This window comes from Conger conger, chromosome 6, assembly GCF_963514075.1.
Source record: "Conger conger chromosome 6, fConCon1.1, whole genome shotgun sequence".
In the NCBI taxonomy this organism is placed as follows: domain Eukaryota; kingdom Metazoa; phylum Chordata; class Actinopteri; order Anguilliformes; family Congridae; genus Conger; species Conger conger.
The window spans coordinates 45418293-45441229 of record NC_083765.1 but is presented as its reverse complement, the minus strand read 5'-3'; the positions used below and the strand labels follow the sequence as shown (position 1 = coordinate 45441229).

The 22937-nt window shown below is 42.2% G+C and overlaps 2 protein-coding genes across 2 annotated transcripts in view; one reads left to right on the top strand and one right to left on the bottom strand.

Annotated features, from left to right (window-relative positions):
• LOC133130757 (docking protein 4-like) overlaps positions 1–3544 on the top strand; it is a 73333-nt gene extending 69789 nt beyond the window's left edge. Inside the window, exon 9 of the mRNA XM_061245579.1 lies at positions 221–3544. Within this exon, the coding sequence (XP_061101563.1) occupies positions 221–360 (140 nt within the window). The 3' untranslated portion in view covers positions 361–3544. The remainder of the gene's footprint in view (positions 1–220) is intronic.
• LOC133131572 (adhesion G protein-coupled receptor G3-like) lies at positions 910–22340 on the bottom strand. The gene is made up of 12 exons (XM_061246944.1): positions 22213–22340; positions 21792–21915; positions 18258–18380; positions 17146–17265; positions 16096–16135; positions 14914–15014; positions 14162–14295; positions 11257–11525; positions 10413–10503; positions 8401–8681; positions 6834–6959; positions 910–1010 (listed from the first exon to the last, which is right to left on the bottom strand). Exons 2-12 carry the CDS (start codon positions 21879–21881, stop codon positions 910–912), a joined length of 1476 nt encoding a protein of 491 aa, XP_061102928.1. The 5' UTR covers positions 21882–21915; positions 22213–22340.
• Between the last annotated feature and the right edge of the window lie 597 nt (positions 22341–22937).

Below are 22937 nucleotides of genomic sequence, written 5' to 3'. Positions count from 1 at the left end.
TGTAGGTTCTATGGAATTTTCAAGTCTGTGTTCTAGAACTCCACTGCTTTCAGCATTAGAATGTTCAATTAAGAACATTCTGATCACATGTTTGTGACATCACACCTTTAAAAGGTTGAGCTTATGACCGTCTCTCTCTATATTTATCTCTCACTCTCTCTCTAACATTTTCTCTCTCACTCTCTAACATTCTCTCTCTCTCTCTTCCTCTCTCTCTCAGGTGACCTGTTCGGTGGTTCGCAGATGGACCCTGAGTCAGACCTGCTGCCCACACGCCTGCCCACAGAACGCCACAGCACCGTTCCCCTCCGTCACAGCCGGCACCCCCCCGGACACTACCCCTCCTACCCCAGCCAGTGAGGGGCGCTGTGGGCCCTCTTCCTTACCACCTCGTATCTCACCCTCTCCTCTTCACTGGAGCACAGGACTTCATTTCACCTTCCTGCCCCCACCCACCCTACCACAACCCCACCCCACTCTACCCCAAAAGCACCACCCCCCCTTGGGCCAGTGAGGGGGTGGAAGGATGCCAGGCAGTGGGGGGCAGGGTCTGAGGGAATGCCCCCCCCCCCTTCTCGAAAGACGGGAGGAGCCAGGCCATGCAGCCACCACATCTCCCAGCAAGACTACAACTCCCAGCAAGCCCCAGGGAGGAGCAGACAGGAAGTCCTGAAGATGGAGAGGTCTGGAGCTGGAGGCTGACCCGGCGTAGTCGCATTGGCCACGTAGCCAGACGCTTTTGTTTATTCGTGACCCTTATCTGTGTGAATCTCTCTTGTGCATGCCCCGTCAGAGAGGAACGTCATGGCAAACGTGTGTGTGTGTGTGTTTGTGTGGGGGAAAGGAGGAAGGTTCCCTTGCGATGCCTCCTGTGGTTTGATTACCCCCGGACTGGTTTTGCTTTGGTCGTCATGGTCCCTTTAGGGTTGCCAGGCTGACCTGGACAGACTTCTCCACCTCCTCGTGTGAGCCGAGTCCCGTCGAGGGTCCGGAGACAGAGTCGCACCCTGCTGCAAGTCTTCAGCACACAAGAAAAACCTGACGCTGGACAAACCAACAGCCCACATGGTTCTGCAGCATGATTACAGTGTGGCTTGTAGCTCGCTTGAATCCCTTCGACACACACAAAAGTCTGTAAGCTAAGAGGGTTCTGTCTCTCCATTGAAAATAAATGCACAATTACCCATAATCGCACAGGCAAGTCTCAGTGCTTGAGGAAGACAGAGCTTCAGTAGCCTTTCCCGGAAAAGAAGACGAAAGTCTGTCGTTTTCTTTCTCTTCCATCCCTCTCTCATTTTTTGTAGCTGACGGAGCAACTTGGACAAATCTCTGTCCTCACCTCAATTCTGAATTCTGCTCGGGGCAATCAGAATGACCGGCACTGAGTTTGTACAGCATTTGCAGAGAGGAGAGCAGCCATTGGTCGGACCACAGGCATGACTTTCCAGAGATGTTTACGTCTTGTTTTTCATTCATCCAATCAGAGGTCTTCTTCATTTAGTAATGGCAAAGTTCACTGGTGGGAGAGGTGGGTGTGGTTTCTTGAGTCTGCCTCTTTTTTTGGGAATGTTGAATCCTCTTCCCCGCTGTTTGTGAAAGATCTGGGAAAGAAACCAGGCCAGGACCGGAAGAGACAGATGAGAACGAGTGAAACTTCAGATGTCTTAATTTATCCTTTACAAAAGAACCCACATCTGAATAAAACATCATGTATCTTAGGACTTTGTGTTCCTAAATGTTCATACGTTTCCTTTCCTAAAACTAATGTGATGGTGGTGATGATGATGAAGATGATAATGATTATAATAACTGTTATTTGTGGGTGTTTATTTCTTATTTTGCTCCATGATGTTTTTGTTCTGACAGTAATCTCGGTTACAGACCCGCATGGTCTTGAAGTAACTTTTGCACTTAGAGTGATGACTTTAAACAATCTCTTTTAGACAACTCGGGAGAAAATAGTTCTTCTATCTGAGAGGTTGTTTTCTGAGTGTGAGCGATAGGCACGGAGCGAGCTGTGGTCGGCGGAATTCCCCAAGGTCGCGAGGTAGGGCAATGAAACCTTCCCCTTCATTTCTGTCCCGCCTGTCGAGCACGACCTCTAGGACGACCTTCACACCAAATAATTTCTTTAGGGCTAGGGAAGGTGTTCCACTCTGGCAGAGAGTGATCTTACCCGCCCAGGACCGCAACCGCTGTTCATGAACATCATGTCCCATAATGCACTGCCCACATCTTTTCCGCTCGTTAACCCTAGCTTGCCTTCACCAAACTGGAATTCATTTTCTGTATCGGAAGTTTATATATTGTGCTTTAGTATTGTATAGGGTGATAGGTTGTGGGAGGGTATTACTGACTGGCTAGTGAGGGATATTACTGAATGACTATTGCGATGGTATCATTGTGACTATTGGGAGGATATTACTGAACACCCTCCCAATGGGGGGTATCACTGAATGACTATTGGGAGGGTATTACTGAGTGACTATTGGAAGGGTGTTACTGAATGACTATTGGAAGCAGTCTGGATGAGGTGCGGAATATAAGCTCTTCAAACGAAAGCTAGACGAACGGCGGTTTTGCCAATAAAGTTGACATTCCCGAATTACTCGCACCCTGCATAAGACTGAATGACTGGTAAGGGTATTACTGAATGACTATTGAGAAGGGTGTTACTGAATGACTATTGGAAGGGTGTTACTGAATTACTGGTAGGGGTATTACTAAATGACTATTGAGAGGTTATTACTGAATGACTAGTGGGAGGGTATTACTGAATGACTAGTGGGAGGGTGTTACTGAATGACTAGTGGGAAGGTGTTACTGAATGACTGGTAGGGGTATTACTGAATGGTTACTGGGAGGGTATTACTGAATGACTAGTGGGAAGTTATTTCTGATTGATGGACAGGGCTGATCTCTTTAAACTCAGCTCTCACTTCCTCATTCCCACTGTATTGTTTCTCATCACTCTCACATCCTTTTTTGAGGGACAGTTCCTGCTGACATATTAACGTTTTATGTGATTGCACATAGAGTAAAAGGGATGAAGGGACCGTTTTGGGCACATAAGTCCATGAGCACATGCGGGGTTACATTGCTAAAGTGGGACTGTTGGTTTGTCCTGGATTACTGCAGCTGTGGATAGGTTTGGCTTGTGTTCAGCAAGGTCTGCTAGAGTGGAACACCTTTATGTCTAAGGCTAGTTATACAATGCTGGAATCTAATAAAGACCACACGTGTATGTATAATTTATTCCATGTTAACTTTAAGAAGGGCTAAGCTTTTGTTGAACATATCTCTTCCTTTAGTGTCATGTACAGCTATATAATCTGTTATATTGTTATATTGTTGGTGCCCATCGGGCCCAAATATTTATTTCACACGGTGTGTGTGTGAGAGAGAGAGACTTTTGGGAAGGGAAGATTAGATTTCTGTCCTTTATGTATGCCATGAAAAGCTGCACACGTTGTGTAATGGTGGGGAAACGATGCCAGATGTTATATTGTTTATCCAGAAGTGTCTGTTGCTGAGCGTGTGAAGCAGGCCTTTGGGGGTGTGGGGGTGGGGGGGGGGGGGGGGGGGCTTATTTCGGTTGAGTAGATGCGCTCTGAAGCTGTTCTGAAAAAAGACGCAGCAACATTGAATGTGGTCGTGTTCAGGAACGGGGCTACTGGTGTGTTTTTCTGAAGGAGAGTTGTTCTGCATGTTCTGGCAGAAGGCCCAGAAGGTTCCGTAGTGGATATTTCATTGACATCCCCCCACGGGCACCCTGGTGATCTCCCCTGACCTCACTGCTGGTGACTCATCGATGGGTTATCTTTTGTCTCTCGCCTCAAACTTGAATTTCTGCCTTAAGACAATAGTTTTTGTGTTGTTGCTCATAACCTCTCGTCGTATCTCAGTGCAGCCAGAGCAGAAAGAGCAGACGGTGACCCATTCACTTTGAGGTTTGATACTCCTTTTGACATTTCTGGGTGGGGAAGAGTTTTTAGAGATTGGTTCAGAGATGAGGTACATGAATGTGACTGCGTGGGTCTGTTTTACTCCAATAAAGGGACCAATAAGCTTTGTTTCTGGTGGGAAGTCTGAACGTGTAACACCAGGAAGTGACATCACAGCTTTTATCTAAGCACTGTGGTTTTGTCGACGCGGTGTTGAAGTACAGTAATACTTTCACGTGAACTTTTGTCCATTTGTCTTTAAACTTGATTGTAAAATTGACCTTAGGTTGAAATAAAAACATTGGACTTATGTTTGTTTCTCTATGCACGTTCTCCAGTTCAGTTTGGTATGCAGGTCTGAAACAAGGGTTTCATGGGGGGAGCTTACCGTCCATGTTAATCTTTGATTGTTTGGACAAAGGACATTTTCAGCATTTGCTGTCTTTGTGTATCTACAACCTGTTTTTTAGTGTCACCGTTTTTAGCATCTCTGCACTATATCGCCATTTGAGCACTCTTTCCGTAGATGAGCCTGTTACACAACACATCGTAAAAATATAAGAATACAATTATCACATTAAAATGTTGCTGCAGCATCGAGAGGTTTGTTTGGCACTGAACAGATCTGTCCAAACCAGTGCTCTTGTCATACAGATGGGGTTATGTGCACTCTATATCCCGTTACATTATTGTCACATACATGATTTGAAATAGGGGTTAGTTTCTCTGAATTTTAAAGCAGGGGTATCCATTTTGCGAAATAGAACAAACACTCAACATTAGTGAAAAGAGGGTAAATGCTTTATTAAGTGTTAGAACTGCTTGAAATGTACATTTTGATTTCAGTAGGCTTACTTGATCACCAAAGGCATACAGTGATAGACTCCACATGTAACTGTTATCTTAAGAATACCATATGCAAGTCATTAGTATGACCTCTGACCTACAGGATCTGTCTTGGTAATTTCTAAGCAGTTTTACAAATGAGAACAATGAAAGCACCGCTCAAAAAAGCTGAAATGTTAAATGGTTTGAGAATCCCATATGAGAGCATAAAAATAATTGAAAAAATAAAGTCCATTCTCACAGTTTATTTGTTTAACTGTTTAATTGTTCATGGTATTTCCCCTCAACGAATCACATTCATTTTCAAGGTGCCAGTGCTACTGCTATCTTTGGAATCGGCCCCCTCCACCACTTATACTACCCGTGACATAAAAGAAACCTTGTCCGAGAAAAATAGGAGAACAAGGAGAAGGAAAATGTTTGTTTTTGTTTTATTTTTCCAGCTTTTATAGGGTGAGAGGCACCGTATGGCATGAGAACTGAACCCAGTAGAGGCAGAAACACAACTGGCCAATAGCACTGACGATCTGACCGTAGTTCTGCTCTGAGCATGTTGCCGTGGAGACCACCTTGCATGAATTCTGTTCTGAAACGCCATGTGTGTCCTGTAATGTTTGTGGTACAACATTTTGCAGTTTTACAAATTCAAGAAAAAAAAAAAGACAGAAAATGATTTTACAATAAAAACAATGAATTTTATATCAGTGGTCTGGTTTCATCTCATTGTGTGAACATAGGCAGCATTTGGAATTACCATTCATTCAGCAACAAACACTCAAACCACAACACTGTTTATCCCACCCCTTCTCTGTGTAACGCGCCGACGTTGAAACGCCATTGGCTTTGCCAATTAGAACCAATTTGTAGCACTGATCTTGAATTATTGTACAGCTATACAATGTTTTGGGACAGAGTGCTGGCCCATCAACTGCATATTTTAAATCCAAACTTAAGGACTCTAACCACTGGCAGAGGGTGAGTCAACAGGTCGGTGAGACTTTTCAATGATAGGAAGGGATTTACAATGGTCTTGTAACAATGTTTTAACACAAAAATCTTACCTATTGTACCTTTAAGGGGAAAACTGTTAAATATTCTTTTTTTTTTCAACGGAAAATCTAGAACAAAATAACTTTTTACTGGAGAAAAAGGAAACAAAAAGAACATAAATCATCTTAATTATAACAAAAGACCAAAATTCCAGTTAGGAAATTTGACATATGATGTTTTTATGGATAGTGAATACAATAGACATTGAAATATACATTGACATAGATATTTGGAAACTGGGCTGCCTAGAAAGGTTTGTTAGTGAACATATTATATTGAAGCTTACTGATATTTAGTACACAAAATGATTAACCCTTAAATCATGGTCATAAAATATGAATTCTAGCTCTAAATCACACAACAAACACTTCCTTCAACAGACACAGATTAATTTTAGTATTGGACTAAAATCTGAATTTAGTGGGTGTCTCGGTGGCGCAGCCTGTAGAGCACTTACCGCATGCTCATTGCGAGCCGCGACGTCGGCGGTTCGAATCCGACCGTCCGACATTTGTTGTATGTCTTCCCCTCTCTCTCGCTCCCATTCTTCCTGTCTCTCTATACTATATACTGAATTTAGTCTAGGACTTGGCTTAATGAGTGTCTGTGAAACTGGCCCCTAATGCTCTTAATTTAAATTTCTGCCAATGTATTTCTATCGTTCTGAAACAATATTGTTTTAAGCTTATTACCGCTGCAGGAAAATGAGTCGGTTTGACAGACACAGATTGTCCTGGACTGAAGTATATTTTGTATTGAGACTCTCCAATCAAAATTGAATTCAGCTGACGACTATGCCTAATCTGTGTCTGTGAAACGGGACCAATTTCAATCTTGGAATATGAGGGAGTACAGACTCCCCAAATGTTGCCGAGAGCTCCCAAACCCAACGATAACTGAAAAATTCCAGTTGAAGATTTGCTTAGTAAGTCTATCATTTGAGTAACTTTTAAGTCTGGATAGTTATATTTCAGTTGTATATATTTTCGGTACGTTCCCTATTGTTGACGGAGGCACTTGCGACGCCGTCTGTGGTGGTGGTTACTGTTGACAGCATGGTCCCGGGGGATTCCTTCGGCCGGTGGTGGAGAGTGAAATAGCGCACGCACACAAAGACACCTGTGAGGGGAGGGAGACAAAGGGAGCATACACTCACCCAGCACTTTATTAGGAACATTTTTACTTTATTACACTACTTATTCATGTGATTATCTAATGGGCCAATTGTGTGGCAGCAGTGCAGTGCATACATTCATGTAGATACGGTTCAGAAGCTTCAGTTAATGTTCACATAATCCATCAGAATTGGGAAAAAATGTGATCTAAGTGACTGTGGAATGATTGTTGGTGGCAGACAGGGTGGTTTGAGTATCTCAGAAGCTGCTGATCTCCTGGGATTTTCACACACACCAGTCTGTAGAGTTTGCAAAGAATGGTGCAAAAAACAAAACAAAAATCCAGTGACCAGCAGTTCTGAAGAAACATCTTAATGAGAGACATCAGAGGAGAATGGCCAGGTCAAAGCTGACAGGAAGGTGACAGTAACACAAATAACCACACATTACAACAGTGGTATGCAGAAGAGCATCTCTGAACATACAAGGCATCATAATTCTTAGTGGATAGGCTACAGCAGTAGAAGTCTAATAAAGTCTAATACAGTCAGGTCCATAAATATTGGGAATGAATATTGAAATGAAACAAACAAGATGTGCTTTAACTGCAGACTTCCAGGTTTAAATTGAGGGTATTTACATCCAAATCAGGTGAATGGTGTTGGAATTACAACAGTTTGTATATGTGCCTCCCACTTTTTAAGGGACCAAAAGTAATGGGACAAACTAACAATCATAAATCAAACTTTCACTTTTTAATACTTGGTTGCAAATCCTTTGCAGTCAATTACAGCCTGAAGTCTGGAATGCATAGACATCACCAGACGCTGGGTTTCATCCTCTACTGCAACTGTCTTCAGTTCCGGCATTTTCCCTTCAGTTTTGTGTTAAGCAAGTGAAATGCATGTTCAATCGGATTCAGGTCGGGTGATTGACTTGGCCATTGCATAACATTCCACTTATTTGCCTTAAAAAAACTCTTTGGTTGCATTTAATTGGATTACCTTTTACTGGTAACTTACAACCTATAAGTACCTGTCATGTCACTGGGAGGAGCCAGTTTGAAGGTAACCGTAGATAGCCCGGCCAGGTTAAACCCACCCACTAGAAGAAACCATCTGTTTCCTTCCACAGTCGACAAGTCAAAACAAGCTAATGACACAGGCTAGGCTCAACCCTTCCATACCTATGCAGTTGTCTAGATTTAAGCCTAGGCTCTTGTGGTGAATTTTTGGTTTGTCCCGGGGCCTGTTCATCAAAGCAAGAATACCCGGTCTGCTGGATAATGGCACTGAGCAAAACCCGTTCCAAATCCGGAACATGGACTGAAGTCAAAAACAGCTGTTCCAGGTTTTTACTTTGTGCAGTTATGCAGCTAACTCGGTAATCCTGCTTTGTGGAACAGGCAACCCTGGGCCTGCTTGTGTGGGACGGCCTGTATTTACCATGGAGGGAGTTAAGGATGCAGAATATGTAGAAGATGACTTCCTTCAGAGGGCTGACCGGGAAGAGCAGCACCCCCCAGGACAGCCCCAGAAGCCAGGAGACCCCCATCAGGCTGAATATGTCCTTCCGGGTGATGTGCCGCTCCTGCTGGGCGGGGCTTAGCCTCCGCGCACGCACAACATGCACAGTCACTGCCACGAACACCAGCAGGTTCAGCAGGACCACCATGGCGAAGAAGCTGAAGGTGATGCTGAGCAGTACCGATTCAGGCAGGTAACACCTGGAGAGACATAGAACAGTGTTAGTCAGGTAACACCTGGAGAGACATAGAGCAGGTAACACCTGGAGAGACATAGAACAGTGTCAGTCAGGTAACACCTGGAGAGACATAGAACAGTGTTAGTCAGGTAACACCTGTAGAGGTATCGACCAGAGAGACATGTAACAGGTAACACCTGGAGAGACATAGAACAGTGTTAGTCAGGTAACACCTGTTGAGATATAGAACAGTGTTCGTCAGGTAACACCTGTAGAGACATAGACCAGTGTTCATCAGGTAACACCTGGAGAGACATAGAACAGGTAACACCTGGAGAGACATAGCATAGTGTTAGTCAGGTAACACCTGGAGAAACATAGAACAGTGTTAGTCAGGTAACACCTGGAGAGACATAGGACAGTGTTAGTAAGGTAACACCTGGAGAGACATAGAACAGTGTTAGTCAGGTAACACCTGTCGAGATATAGAACAGTGTTAGTCAGGTAACACCTGGAGAGACATAGGACAGTGTTAGTCAGGTAACACCTGGAGAGACATAGAACAGGTAACACCTGGAGAGACATAGAACAGTGTTAGTCAGGTAACACCTGTTGAGATATAGAACAGTGTTAGTCAGGTAACACCTGGAGAGACAGAAAAGCAGTAACTTAAAGTTTATATATGGCTAACCATGGCAGACTCAAGCTAAGACTATTCTGTGCTTTGTTAAAATTCTGTTTCTTTTTTCAATATTTATGAAATTACCTATCCATTTTAAGTGATTTCCTAGCTTCACCCTTTATTTATTTTGGACTTTTGAGAATTTGTCCTAGAGGCACATTTCTGTCATCTACTGCGTTGTAAATGCTACATCTCCCTTGTGTATTTGGCAACTTGTATCAGGTTTGTAGAACACCAGACCCAGAAGCGAGACTAAGGAGTAGATCTTTTTTAAAGTCTTTATTTAAATAAAGGCAGTTCAGACAGGCAGGTTTCAATAGTCAGAAAATGGGAATTGCAGGGAATAGGCAGTTTGTTATAAAGTGTCCAGAAAAAGGGTCAATGCTCCGGCAAGCAGGAACAACAAGGATAATCCAAAATGGGGTTGTGGTCACAGGCTTAGGGTCGATAACAAGCGGACAAATCAGACAGAAACAGAATCCAAAGACCAAAATCGAAAAACAAAAACAGGTCGATACACAGCGGTTCAGAACTAGACAGACGAAATAAGCAGAATGTGGAAGTCGAAAACAAAACAGGTCAAACCGGGTATCAATCAGGGATAACCTGTGGAGAGTATGGAATGAACACATAACAATCTGGCGATGAGACATACAAACAGAAGGGTTTTTATAAGACAGGTAACAAGAGGGAATGGCAATCAGGTGTGGGAAACAATCAGGAAGTGAAATGCAGGTGAAACAAATAACATGGAATGAATGAACTGACAGGGTGACTGCGGTGTGCACAGAGGGTACCAAAACATGGAAACACTTAGCACATAGACAAAGGACTAGACAATGAAAAACACCTGACAATGAAAAAAACCTGACAACTTGGATATTATAAAATGTTAAGTTTTTTACTTGACTTAGATTTGCAGTTTTTCCTGACTTAGATTTGCATTTATTTGTAACATGCATTTACAGTAGAATAAGAGGTAAAATAAATTATAATAAATAATAATACAGTATAATAAATTATAACAACCAAGCCAAAAGTGCTCCAGCCCACTGGAGACTGATCACTCACATTGTTACTGCGCCGCCCTCAAGCTGGTAAATGTTGTACTTGCCATACTTTCCGCAGCTTAGGATCGATATGACAGCCACTGCAGGTAACCCTTAGGGAAGGGGGAGAGAGATGTGGAGTCAGTTATTAGTGCATTAAAGGCCCACACACATATTTTCAATGGCGCTCAATTACCAGCAGTGACTGTTACCTCAGCATTAGAACATTCAGTCAAACATTTTAACGACATACTCGTCATATCACACCTCAAAGGGTTAAACTCGATTTGATCAAACCGTCAGCAGTGTCGGACTGACAGAAACTTTCCGGAAGCCCCAGGCTCGCCCCAGCCCACAGAAGCCAGCCTGAGCAGGTATCTCCTGATGTAGGTACTCACCCCAGCCCACCAGAGCCAGCTTGAGCAGGTATCTCTTGATGTAGGTACTCACCCCAGCCCACCAGAGCCAGCTTGAGCAGGTATCTCTTGATGTAGGTACTCACCCCAGCCCACCAGAGCCAGCTTGAGCAGGTATCTCTTGATGTAGGTACTCACCCCAGCCCACCAGAGCCAGTTTGAGCAGGTATCTCTTGATGTAGGTACTCACCCCAGCCCACCAAAGCCAGCTTGAGCAGGTATCTCTTGATGTAAGTACTCACCCCAGCCCACCAGAGCCAGCTTGAGCAGGTATCTCTTGATGTAGATACTCACCCCAGCCCACCAGAGCCAGTTTGAGCAGGTATCTCCTGATGTAGGTACTCACCCCAGCCCACCAGAGCCAGCTTGAGCAGGTATCGCTTGATGTAGATACTCACCCCAGCCCACCAGAGCCAGCTTGAGCAGGTATCTCTTGATGTAGGTACTCACCCCAGCCCACCAGAGCCAGCTTGAGCAGGTATCTCTTGATGTAGACATTGAAGACACGGATTACGAGCCAGTAGAGGTGAAAGCCCTCTATGGCGAACCAGGTGATGGTGCAGAGGAGGGAGTAGTGTGTCGCCGCGGCGATGAAGATACAGACTCCGTGGTTGTTTAGGGAGGTCATGCTGTCGTTGGCGAGGAAGGAAAGGTTCAGGCCCAGCAGCGCCACACAAAGGTGGATGTGGATACTGAGAGAATGCTCAGAATTATGCCACCTATGGGAGAGAGGGAGGGAGAGAGAACGAGAGAGACATGGGAGGAAAAAGAAAGAGAGGGCAAGGGAGAGAGAGAGCGAGAGAGAACACGTTATGAAGTGGTGTACCAAACAGTGACATCAGGGAATGGAACCAACTGCACCTTCCAATAAGAAGAAGTGCAGGAACAGAAGCTTCATCTACATGTTTAAATGTATGAATGTAATCTGCATTTGAACAAAAAGCTTAAGGAGGAACTGAAAAATGCATGCTTCATTTATTTACATTTACGTTTTTGTCATTTGGCAGACACTTTTAGTCCAAAGTGACTTACCATTGCATAAAGTTAAAGTTACTACACAAGTTAAAAGCACCAAACCCATAAATAGCGAAAGAGCTGTTCTAAACAAAAAGACAATAGTCATCATCAGTGCAATTTTTTTTTTTCAGGGTTAGGGTTAGAGAAGAGGGATATCGGAAAGCACGGGAGGAAATCAGGAGGGAGGATTACGGTATAGTCTGAAAAGGTGTGTTTTTAGTCTGTCAAAATATGGGGATGGATTCTGCTGTCCTGACAGTGGTAGGCAAGTCATTCCACCACTGAGGAACGAGGACGGAAAACAGACATGCAGCTCAACCACCTGGTGTTTGTAATGAGGGAACCATTTGGCAGACGCTCTTATCCAGAGCGATGTACAACAACAGTGGATGCGTGCGGCAAAAGGCACCCAGTGGAGACAAATGAGGAGTGGGGTGCTCATTACATTGTTATGAGCATTTTTCAGATAGTAGGCAAGACTAGACAGTAGACCATGGTTACATTAGTATTTTGGATCAAACCTGAATTCTACCCAAGAGCAAATATCAACAATCACTTTGTTATGTTCCTGAGTTCTGTCTGTTAGTTTATCATTATTTATTATTGTTATTTTTGTATTTATTATTTTTCCTATTCATGTCTGGTGTTCTGTTTATATTCATTAGTCTTTGCACTCGTCTTCCCCTGTGATGTCTGAGTCTGAATATTTACGAGCCCGAGTCACTCCCCTGTCTGCGTTTTCCACTATTTGGGTGTTTGCGGTAGTTCCGGGCTTCAACCTTCCTTCTAATCTTGCATTCCTTACTTCCTGCTTTCTCACCATTTCATGTTTGTAGATGGCACAAATATGCTAATCCCAACTGACATAGAATTTGTACAGTACTAATTAAACTAACACACTAATTTGTTCATCAAACTAACAAACTAACATTCACTAGTTTTGGGTATTTATATATAAATCATGTAACTAACTTACTAACACATCTCCAGTTTCAATTCTGTTCTGTAACTCCGCCTCCCTATTCTATCACTGATTACTTGGTTAGTTTCAGCAGTTCGCACCTGTCTCTCCGTATGTCTACATCTCCTGATTCTGTGCAGTTGTCTACTCCCTAGTCCGGAGCCATTTGTATTACATGTGTGTCCTTGTGAATCCAGTCCGCATTTTCATTTCCCCCTCATTATTGTGCTATTACCCTTTCATGTGTCTCACCTGATGTTTATTTGTTAGACCGCCCTCACTCCCATGCCCCTGTGTATTTATACCTCACTCGCACCTTGCTAGTTCGTCCTGTTTTCGAATCCGGGGCCCTTTATTCCTTCCCCCCAGTTCTGGTCCCCTTGTTCCCGAGTCCTTGTTCCTGAGTCCTTGCCCTAGTGGCATTCTTTTTCTTTTGTCTTGTTTCTGGATTTCTTGTTTGACCCCTGCCTGCCCTTTTGACTCTTCTGATTGGATCACACTTTTGGACCTCTGCCTGATTTGGACTGACCTCTCGGTTTTGTAACTTTGCCTGTTTTTGATTATGCTCTGTCTGCCCCTTCATCTGCCATTATACCTGCCATTTTTCCACACCCCTGTGTCTGCTTCTGGTTCCTCTGTCCCCCCAGACATGACACACTTCTAGTCATGTGAAAACAGCCAGCAAAGGCAGGAGTCAAAACAACAGCTGGTAGCTGGTTGACCTGTTCAGACAAGCTCCCAGCTTGACATGGTTTAGCTGGTTCATCAGTTAAGAGCAACTCCCACCATGACATGGTTTGACCAGCTCAAGCTATGTTCTGAAACAGTTTTTAGCTGGTTGACCGGCTACCAGCTCAGACATACTACTAGCACTAGCTGCCTGACCAGCTCATACCCAGCTAGACCACCTTTATGACCAGCCTGGCCATGCTGGTTGACCAGTTCATACCCAGCTAGACAAGCTTAGTTGCCAAGCTGGTCTAGCTGGCATAGCTGGATTTTACAGCAGAGATGGCACTTGTCCTGAACTAAATTCCCATTGTACTGCTTTTGACTTGGGCGGCTAAATAAATGTGGCAAAACAAATGAACCCATTCAGTCTCAAGTGGCTCCACCCAAATCCAACTTGGCTTTGGCTTTGGTTGAGAATATTTTGTAGGGTTTTAAAAGGGGCTCAAAACAATAGTATAGCAGTAATTTTGATTGGTTGAAAAGGTACGTATAAGGTCAACTTGACACATTTGAGTGCCTTATAGCAATCTTGAGACGGAAATGGCTCATTGAAAACCACAGTACAGTATAAAGCATTCAAATGAGAACACACCTACAGTCATATTTGGTCTTTCTTTTTTGGGATGCATTTTCGGCCATGCCCACCTGTATATTGCATGGAAGGCGATGACCAAAGCGAGACAGCACACAGACACCCCACACCCGATCCGGGACAGCAGGGTGAGGAGCCAGATGGAGTAGGAGCTCAGCAGTCCGGACACCTGGGTACCATTACCTGCCTCGTTTTCATAGACTGGACTCTGCATGCATGCACACACACACACACACACACACACACACTCAGAATCAGAGTCGCTGGAGCAGTGGTCTCAAACCGCGTATATGCTGGCTTTTATTCCAGCCTCAGATTCAGTATATGTTCAGTTCAATTATTTGCCGAATTAGGGCTGTAGGTTTGCACATAATGTATAAGAAGTGAAATGTGTCATTTGTGTTGTCTCAATAACATAAATAATATAGTCTGTGATTTAGTGCAGTTAAATGCTTACGGCTGAACAAATATAAACATATAAATGGGAGTTATATTTAACATTGCTTCTAATTCAGGTGGGTTTCACTAGAGAGAGATGTTTTGGGCATGGGTGAACCCGTATAGTTTCTGCCATACATACTCCCCCTTAGCCATAAATCAGGCCAGTGTTGCCATTGCAGTGGTGCAGAAGCAGAGGGAGAGTTTAACTGCAGGTTGGTGTATGCAGGAGCAGAATCGCTCTGACCCACAGATAGGCTGGACACGTCTATACCACCAGGTCTGGCTTTGGAGGTGCCAGCTCCCCCTGCCCAGCCGACCCCACCTAGAGAAGCTCTCTGTAAACAGGTGAAGGCTGCTCTCTCACCAGTAGAAGAGCGAAAAAGGACAGGTGATCGCAGGAGCACACAATCTCCCCTTTCCCTTGCTCAGTGCTACATCCAGATGAGTTCCAGATTGGGTTTGAGCCTGTGAAACAGACAGTTATCCATCAGCAAGTCCCACATTGTGCAGAGAGTGACTACTTCAATTAGTCCTTTAAACAAGAGAATTGGAATTTTCAAAGCAGCCATTTTGTGGTGCTACTTGTATGCAAATTTCATGTTCATGAACATGAATACAGTTAGAACTAGTTATTTCTGTTGACCAACTGTCAACCTAGTTATTACTAATAATTAGTAAATACTAATTGCAACTTTAATATAATAAAGTTGCAATTAACTTAAGTAATAGCCTGAGCCTGTTAAATAGACAGCCATCCAGTTGTAAGGGTAATTGATTCTTAATTGACAATGTGTGTTAACAAAGACAATCAGATGATTAAAAATAACATTTTATTTTTAATCCTTATTACTATTATACCACTTTCTGAATTAAGTGCTAACTATGAGTCTTTCTCTGTCTCTCATAGACAGCATTTTACTTTAATGTCTGCTTCTCCTAGAATGGGGTGGCTAGCACAGTCTTACAGCAAGGGCAAGGTTGGAGTTTATCTGGAGACTAAATAATAATAATACTAGGTTGTCAGCATCATGTCTTCCTTGTTTTTGTCTCTGCCCTTGTGGAAAAGTGTGTATAAGACACACTATACTATACACTCTTCTATATCAGACATATACAATATCTGATTCAAATCAGAGAACCGGTAAGCTCGCTCACTTTCTGTTAATTCTTTGCAAATAAATACGAAAGTTAAACTCAAGTATAGCTATCGTTGTTTTACTGTTTCATCAGACGATGCTCACCTGTGCAATGTTAAAAAGGGCATTTTCCCTATCACAGTGCTCATGTGAATTAACAGGGAGTCATCACATTTCGTAAAATCTAGGGGTGCCATCAAGGATTTTGGGTCCCATGCTCCACCACCTCCACCAAAATGCTGAGGTGCAGAACCCACCACACAAACCGTAAGATCTGACTCTATGGGCCCTACAACCCTCTGCAAAGCCTCATAAAATCTTAAATAAAACATCTCGCTGTCACTAAATGCAGTTTATTCTCTCACACTGTTCACCACAGTAATTCATCTCGATGAAAAGAACAGACTTACCATCTTTCCCCCTATCCAAGAAAGTACATGTAGCATTTTCCTGGAATGGAGATAATTTCATGAATTATGTTGTTGTAGTTTTTGCTCTGTTTTGTTTGTTTTTATGAGCAATCTATGTTCAAAGCAGCTGAAACTGAATTGAATATAGATATTTGAAAGTTTACTCAAGATGGTATCTTGACCAGAGGAATATGTGTTCAATAGGTTCTAGAAATGGAAATGATCAGAGGTAATAAAACGCTTAAAATTCTTTGCAGACCTGGGTTCAAATACGTATAAAATTGTTTTAGATTTTCTACGTTTTACTGGGCTTGCCTGGTGTACTGGAACCAACAAAATACTCTCAAAAAGTGCAAACTTTACCTTCTGGTCCTCTTGGTTGGTTCAATGCACCAAGCAAGATCAACCGAATACATAACAATTACATATGGTCTCATTATACTGTATACTCGTAAGGTCTGATATTCAGTACTACGAATATGTCAGGTTCTGTTTTTCTGTTTTTCTTCATTGCCTAAGTTTTGTCTTAGTTCTTAGCGTCTCTGTGTATTGTTACCCTCTGTGCCCACCATAGTCTGTTTCCCGGTTGTTCTTTTCATTCATTCATTTCACCTGTGTCTCGTTTCATGTCTCCGCCTTTTCACTCCTTATATGTACTTCCTTCCTGTCTCCTGTCATTGATTCCACCTGTTTCTCGTTTTTGTGCTTGTTTATTTAACCTTTGTTTCTGTCTTTTGTTGCCAGATTGTTATGTGTCCCGACCATATTCTTCAGTGTTATTTCTCTTTTGTTCTGATTTGACCCATTGTGTTTGGACTCTGTTTGGCTCACTGGTTTTAGATTTTGGATTCTCCTTTTGTCTGGACTGCCCGTGTGTTATCAACCCTTAGCTTGCTAAATCAACCATGTATTGGATTATCCCTGACATATCTGTTTGCTGGTAGTCTATTGTTCTGGATTCTGACAGAATAACAATGAGTTTTGCTTGTGAAAGAAACACATAATCAAGGGTTCCTGCAACAGTAACATGCTTACAATGTTGCTTCTTACAAATGATGAATTTTGGTGGAAAAAAGTGATGTTGACTTTTCTTGTGAGGCCGGAAACCTCCTTGTCCAATTTGATGGCTAAGACGCGATCATTCAGGAGCGAGCTGTTCGCCTCGTGTACCTGACACCGGGAACAGTCAGATTACAATCACACAGAGGAAACGCATCAACAACGACAACATGACAGGACATTTGCCTACTTTTCTAACTAGGGTGGCTTTCATTTGTACACATTATCATGGCTGCAGATTTCCTGAAGAGATTCACTACGCAATCCACCTGGAGAATTAAATGGTAAATTAGCGGTTTTATGTTGATCGCGTGACCTAATAACCAAGAGTAATGCCTATATCAGAATGACCTCACACCTTTAAAGTGTATATTCTTCATTTTGTTCAGTTTTGGTGGAACATCTGTGGTGAGTTCCATTGGAAATCTAATACAATTTGAGAACGCAAACTTGTTGAATCAATATTGCTACAAAATGCCATCATGACAAAGTGTAAAATGTGTCTTTTTTTATATTAAAAAATTATGGATTGACATTTTAAACCTTGAAAAACCCTAAGGATATATTATTAAGAACTTAAGAAGGATAACAGGAAACTGAAACCCTGGTTTAGACGGCTACATAAATATCCACAGCTGTCAGTGCTCTATGCAAACCAGGACTCAGTGGTTTGTATGTAGATGGAATCTGTCCAACATCAGCCATAGACATTCCTGGGGCCTGTATCATAAAGCAGGATTACGGAGTTAGCTGAATAACTGCACTGAGTAAAACCCCTCACAAATCTGCAACTTGGAACAAAGTTTTACTGCAGTTACCAACTGGTACGCGTTCACATGGTTTATAAATAAAGTTTGTGTGTGGCTAGCATTCGACTAGCTAGTTATAGCAAGCAATCTTTGCCTATTTTATATTGAATAAATAACGAAAATGAATATGTTTAATAAATAACAAATTACTCCATGCATTTACAAAGTAAGGCAAGTGTAAAAATCTCATGAGTAAAATAGTGATGGGTTAGCAATGTAAGTATTCTTGCTGCAGTTGCACCTGTAAATCAATACATATTTTCAGGCACATGGGGGAGGTATTTTGTACTTTACCGGGAACAGGCCTGCTTTAAACCAGATAATGGCAGAGTTAACTTCATCATCACTCCCAATGGCTGCACGGAGGGCTTCTTGAGGAATTTGCACATGAACATCATCTGTTTCCTTCTTATTCTCCTGAAATAGAGCGCATGCCGTAGCAACTTTGCATTCTACTTCAAAATATTAATTTATTAGCCATATCATTTTCATGACCATCACGTATTTCCATTTCCATTTTAATACCCTGAGCTTAACAAGTCATACACTCACTGACATACACTCTGGTCAAAGCTGACAGGAAGGTGAGAGTAACACAAAAACATCACACATTACAACAGTGATATGCAGAAGAGAATCTCTGAACACACAACACATCATAACTCTAAGTGCATAGGCTACAGCAGTAGAAATCTAAAAAATAAGTCTAATAAATACCTAATAAAGTGCTCACTGAGTGTATGTGAACACAAACGGCAGCTCACTTGGCCTTCTCTCTCTCTCGCTCTCCAGCACATGGAAGTAAACATACAGCACCAGTTATGCGCACAAATTTGCCTCCCATTTAAAAATCGAGCATTTCTGACTGTCACATGACGCTCACCTGTCTGCCATTTTGTCTGCTCCCTATACAGTGCAGTCCATAAGTATTTGAACAGTGACACATTTTTGTTGTTTTTGCTGTGTACTCAAATAAACAGTTGACATGTTAAAACTTTACTTTAGGGTTTTTTACATCCATATTGGGTGAACAGTGTACAAATTGCTGCTATTGTTATACATAGTCCCCCCAATTTTAGGGGACGAAAAGTAATAGGGGACTGCTCAAATGTTTCTTGGACAGGTGTTAAGTTTTATCATTAGTTCAAGGATAAAAGAGCCAAGAAGGTTTGAGGAGTGCCATCTGCATTTGGGGTCTGTTGTTGTTGTCTCTACATGAGAAACGTCATTAGGCTGAAAAATCATAAGTTTGGTACATTGTTAAGAAGCAATAATGCACCTAGACCCTGTGGGCCAAAAAGTCGAATGTTCTTGACTGGCCAAGTCAATCACATGACCTCAATCCAACTGACACATGCATTTCACTTGCTGAAGACCACACTGAAGGCACACTGAACACATTCAGGAGCTTAAAATGGCTGCAATACAGGCCTGGCAGCACATCACCAGGGAAGATACCGCGTATCTGGTGATGTCTATGGGTGGCAGACTTCAGGAAATAAAAATAACAAAATAATAATAATAATTTATTTCAGTTTGTATTAATGTGTCCAACTTTAACCACATGGTGATAGTTTTATTTCAACTGTTTGTCTGCTGGAGTGTAGAGAGAAAACAACAAAAAATGTATCACTGTCCAAATACGCAAGACTGCACTGGAATGGGCTCCAGAAGTATTGCATGATGCCTCTGAAAAAATTTGAATATCGTGGAAAAGTTCATTTTTTTTCTGTAATTTCATTCAAAAAGTGAAACTTTCATATATTCTAGATTCATTACACATACAGTGAAATATTTCAAGCCTTTTTTTTGTATTAATCTTGATGATTATGGCTTACAGCTCCAGTATCTCAAAATATTAGAATATAAGATCAAAAAAGGATTTTAAGACGCTTCTGACGTTGTCTCTGGTTCTGGAGTGGCTTGACAGTAGAAATGCGACACTTGTAGCCCATTTCCTGGACAGGCCTGTGCCATAGTGGCTCTTGATGCATTGACTCCAGCCTCAGTCCACTCCTTGTGAAGTTGCCCCTAGTTCTTCAATCGGTTTTGCTTGACAATCCTCTCAAGGCTGCGGTCATCCCTGTTGCTTGTGCACCTTTTTCTACCACACTTTTCCCTTCCAGTCAACTTTCCATGAATATGCTTTGATACAGCCAGCCCTTTCCCTTTTTTTGATTGGTCTTATGTAATATTGAAATATTTTGAGATACTGAGATTCAAGAATAAAACAAAAAAAGGCTCAAAATATTTAACTTTATGTGTAATAAATCTAGAATATATGAAAGTTTCACTTTTCCACAATATTCAAATTTTTGAGATGCACCTGTATAGATATTGTGGCACCCCGGTGCCTCTGGCAGAGTGGGATAGGCAGCAGAGCCACCTTCAGCAGCACGGTCAGAGACCGTTCCCCCAACGCAGGCTACTGGGGAAGCTAATTGAGGGCAGGTATTTCCCTAATTACCTGTTAACAGCCTGAGCAAGCAGCAACAGGTGAGCTGCATTCTGTTAATTAAGAATGCCCAAGGTGGAGTGCTCTTAAACAGAGGAAAACTAGAGAAGGAGGGAGAGACACAGGAGGATAAGTGGCTCGCTACAACCTCTGGACGAAACAGTGAGCGGAAAACCCTGAGTAATCATGGACTGTCCTGTCTAAAGGACAGTGGAGGAAGGGCTGGAGACCGAGCCTGGACCGGAGCTAAGAGAAGGCCGGACAGAGCCTGGCTGGATCCCCCCACATTTAATAAAGAATTGACAATTCAACTGTCTTCTTGAGTTCAGCCCACAGGTCTTTAATTTGATTGAGCCTGAGCTCTTTGTAAATCTGTTTTGTTAGTTAATACTCTGGGGACTAGGGACTAGTGTTAGTTTACAAAAGTAAACTAGTTTGAATTTATTTGCACATAATGCTCATTTAGATTTGGCAATTCATTGGGAATCAACTTTCCAAAGTCGCAATAAACTTAATTAATAGCCTGAGCCTGTGAAACTGATCATCCAGTGCCCATGTGAATTAACAGGGAGTAATTTCTAGGGAATTATCAATGCATTGCAAAATGTGCTATATAAGTAAAGTTAAATTGAATTGAATGTTACAGAGATTGCATTTGTATTTCATGAAATAAAGAAAAGTAACATATTAAGCAATAGACCACTTTTCAGTGAAAAAATGTATCATGGCAGTCTGGGATTATCTGGATGGCTAAAAGAAAGTGAGAGAGCCAAAGTCTGCATAAGAACTGTGGTGGTTATGTTTGGAGCAACAAAACCAGCTGATTCTTCCAGCAAATAAACAGTTTGGAACATCATTAAGAAGAAAAAGAGCACTGGTGAGCTCAGTAATTTCAAAATAGTTGGTTGGCCATGGAAGACCTCTACAGTTGATGACTGAAGAATTCTCAGCATAATTAATAAAAACAAACACCTGTCTGATAGATCAGAAACACTCTTCAGAAGACAGGCGTGGATATGTTGGTGACTACTCTCCGCAGAAGATTTCATTTAATACCAGCAGTGTCTGCTGGTTTTCGGGTTGTTCTCAGAACCTGTCGTGCATTTAAGTCATTGATTGGCTAAAGAATTGACACTCCTTGTTCTGGAGGCCTTAATTGACAGTTGATTGGAAGGAAACCTCAAAAATCAGCAGATACTGCGGCCCCTTAGGGATTCAGTTTGACACCCCTGATTTAACAGAGGCTACGTAGCACGATTCAAACAGTTTGCTAAGAAGTACCTAAAAGGGCCAGCAGTTCTGGAAAGATGAGGCCAATAATGACTTGAATCAGACTGATGGCAAGAGCAAAGAGGATAAAGCCCTGTACTCACTTGCATTGAGGGGATACCACACTGAAGATCAGTTAAATTCTTTCCCTGGTGTTTTGCCACTGAACCTCCTAAATGGGGCATGTTTGACATCAGAGCCTTCCCTTTGACTATGCAGCCAATTGCACTGTCACAAGGAGACATAAAAAGCTTCTGTGAGATCCTAAGCCAGTATCCAAACTAATGCAATCATCAGAGCCCAGTGTTTTGAAAACTTTGAAAGGATTACATCTCAAAATTGCATATAAACTCGACGCTGTGATTCTGATCCTAAATTCAATAGTACCTAGAATTGAGACACAATGTTGATGACACGTTGGACATTAGGAAAGATTTTCAACAGTAATAATCAGCAGTCAGACTATAGTTCTGACTATAGTCAGAACTATAGTAAGGAAAATAATTAGCTTGTACGTAAACTCACCTCTCAACATTCTCTAAATATATATTTTCAGAGTAAATGTTTCTGTTTTCATAGCAATAAAATAATCCATTTATCCTTTCTTCACTGCAAGTTTTCAAAGGTTGATCAAAAGTCTTACAGAAGGCTGAAGAGGATGCTAGAACAGTGGGGAAACTAAATGTTACATTGCATCATTTAGCGACTTACAATGCAAGTAAACACAGAGAAGATACATTGATCTGCTTCACAACAAAAATATTGTATAAGTCTGTATGGTAAATTGAGCAAATTGGGACATTTAAATGTTCTGAATATAAAATGTTATGTTTTTATGTTACATTAAGTTCCTGTTTTTCTTTGCACTCATTATACTGTACAGCTGGATAGTTATCAAGTAATTGAACACATTTTGCACAACACAGCTCATGGTAGGTCAAAATGAAAATAAAAATAAACTCACTTGATTCTTCAGTTTTCATCATTGTCCGCATTGTCGTCCCTGTCCTCTTCCCCGTCCCCACCGCCGTCCCTGTTGTCCCCATTACCGTCCCTGTTGTCGTCCCCATGGCCGTCCTCATTTTCGTCCCTGTTGTCTTCCCCATGGTCGTCCCCATTTTCGTCCCTGTTGTCATCCCTGTTGTCGTCCCCTTTACCGTCCCTGTTGTCGTCCTCATGGTCGTCCCTGTTATCGTCCCCATTGTCGTCCCTGTTGTCGTCCCCATTTTCATCCCTGTTGTCTTCCCCAT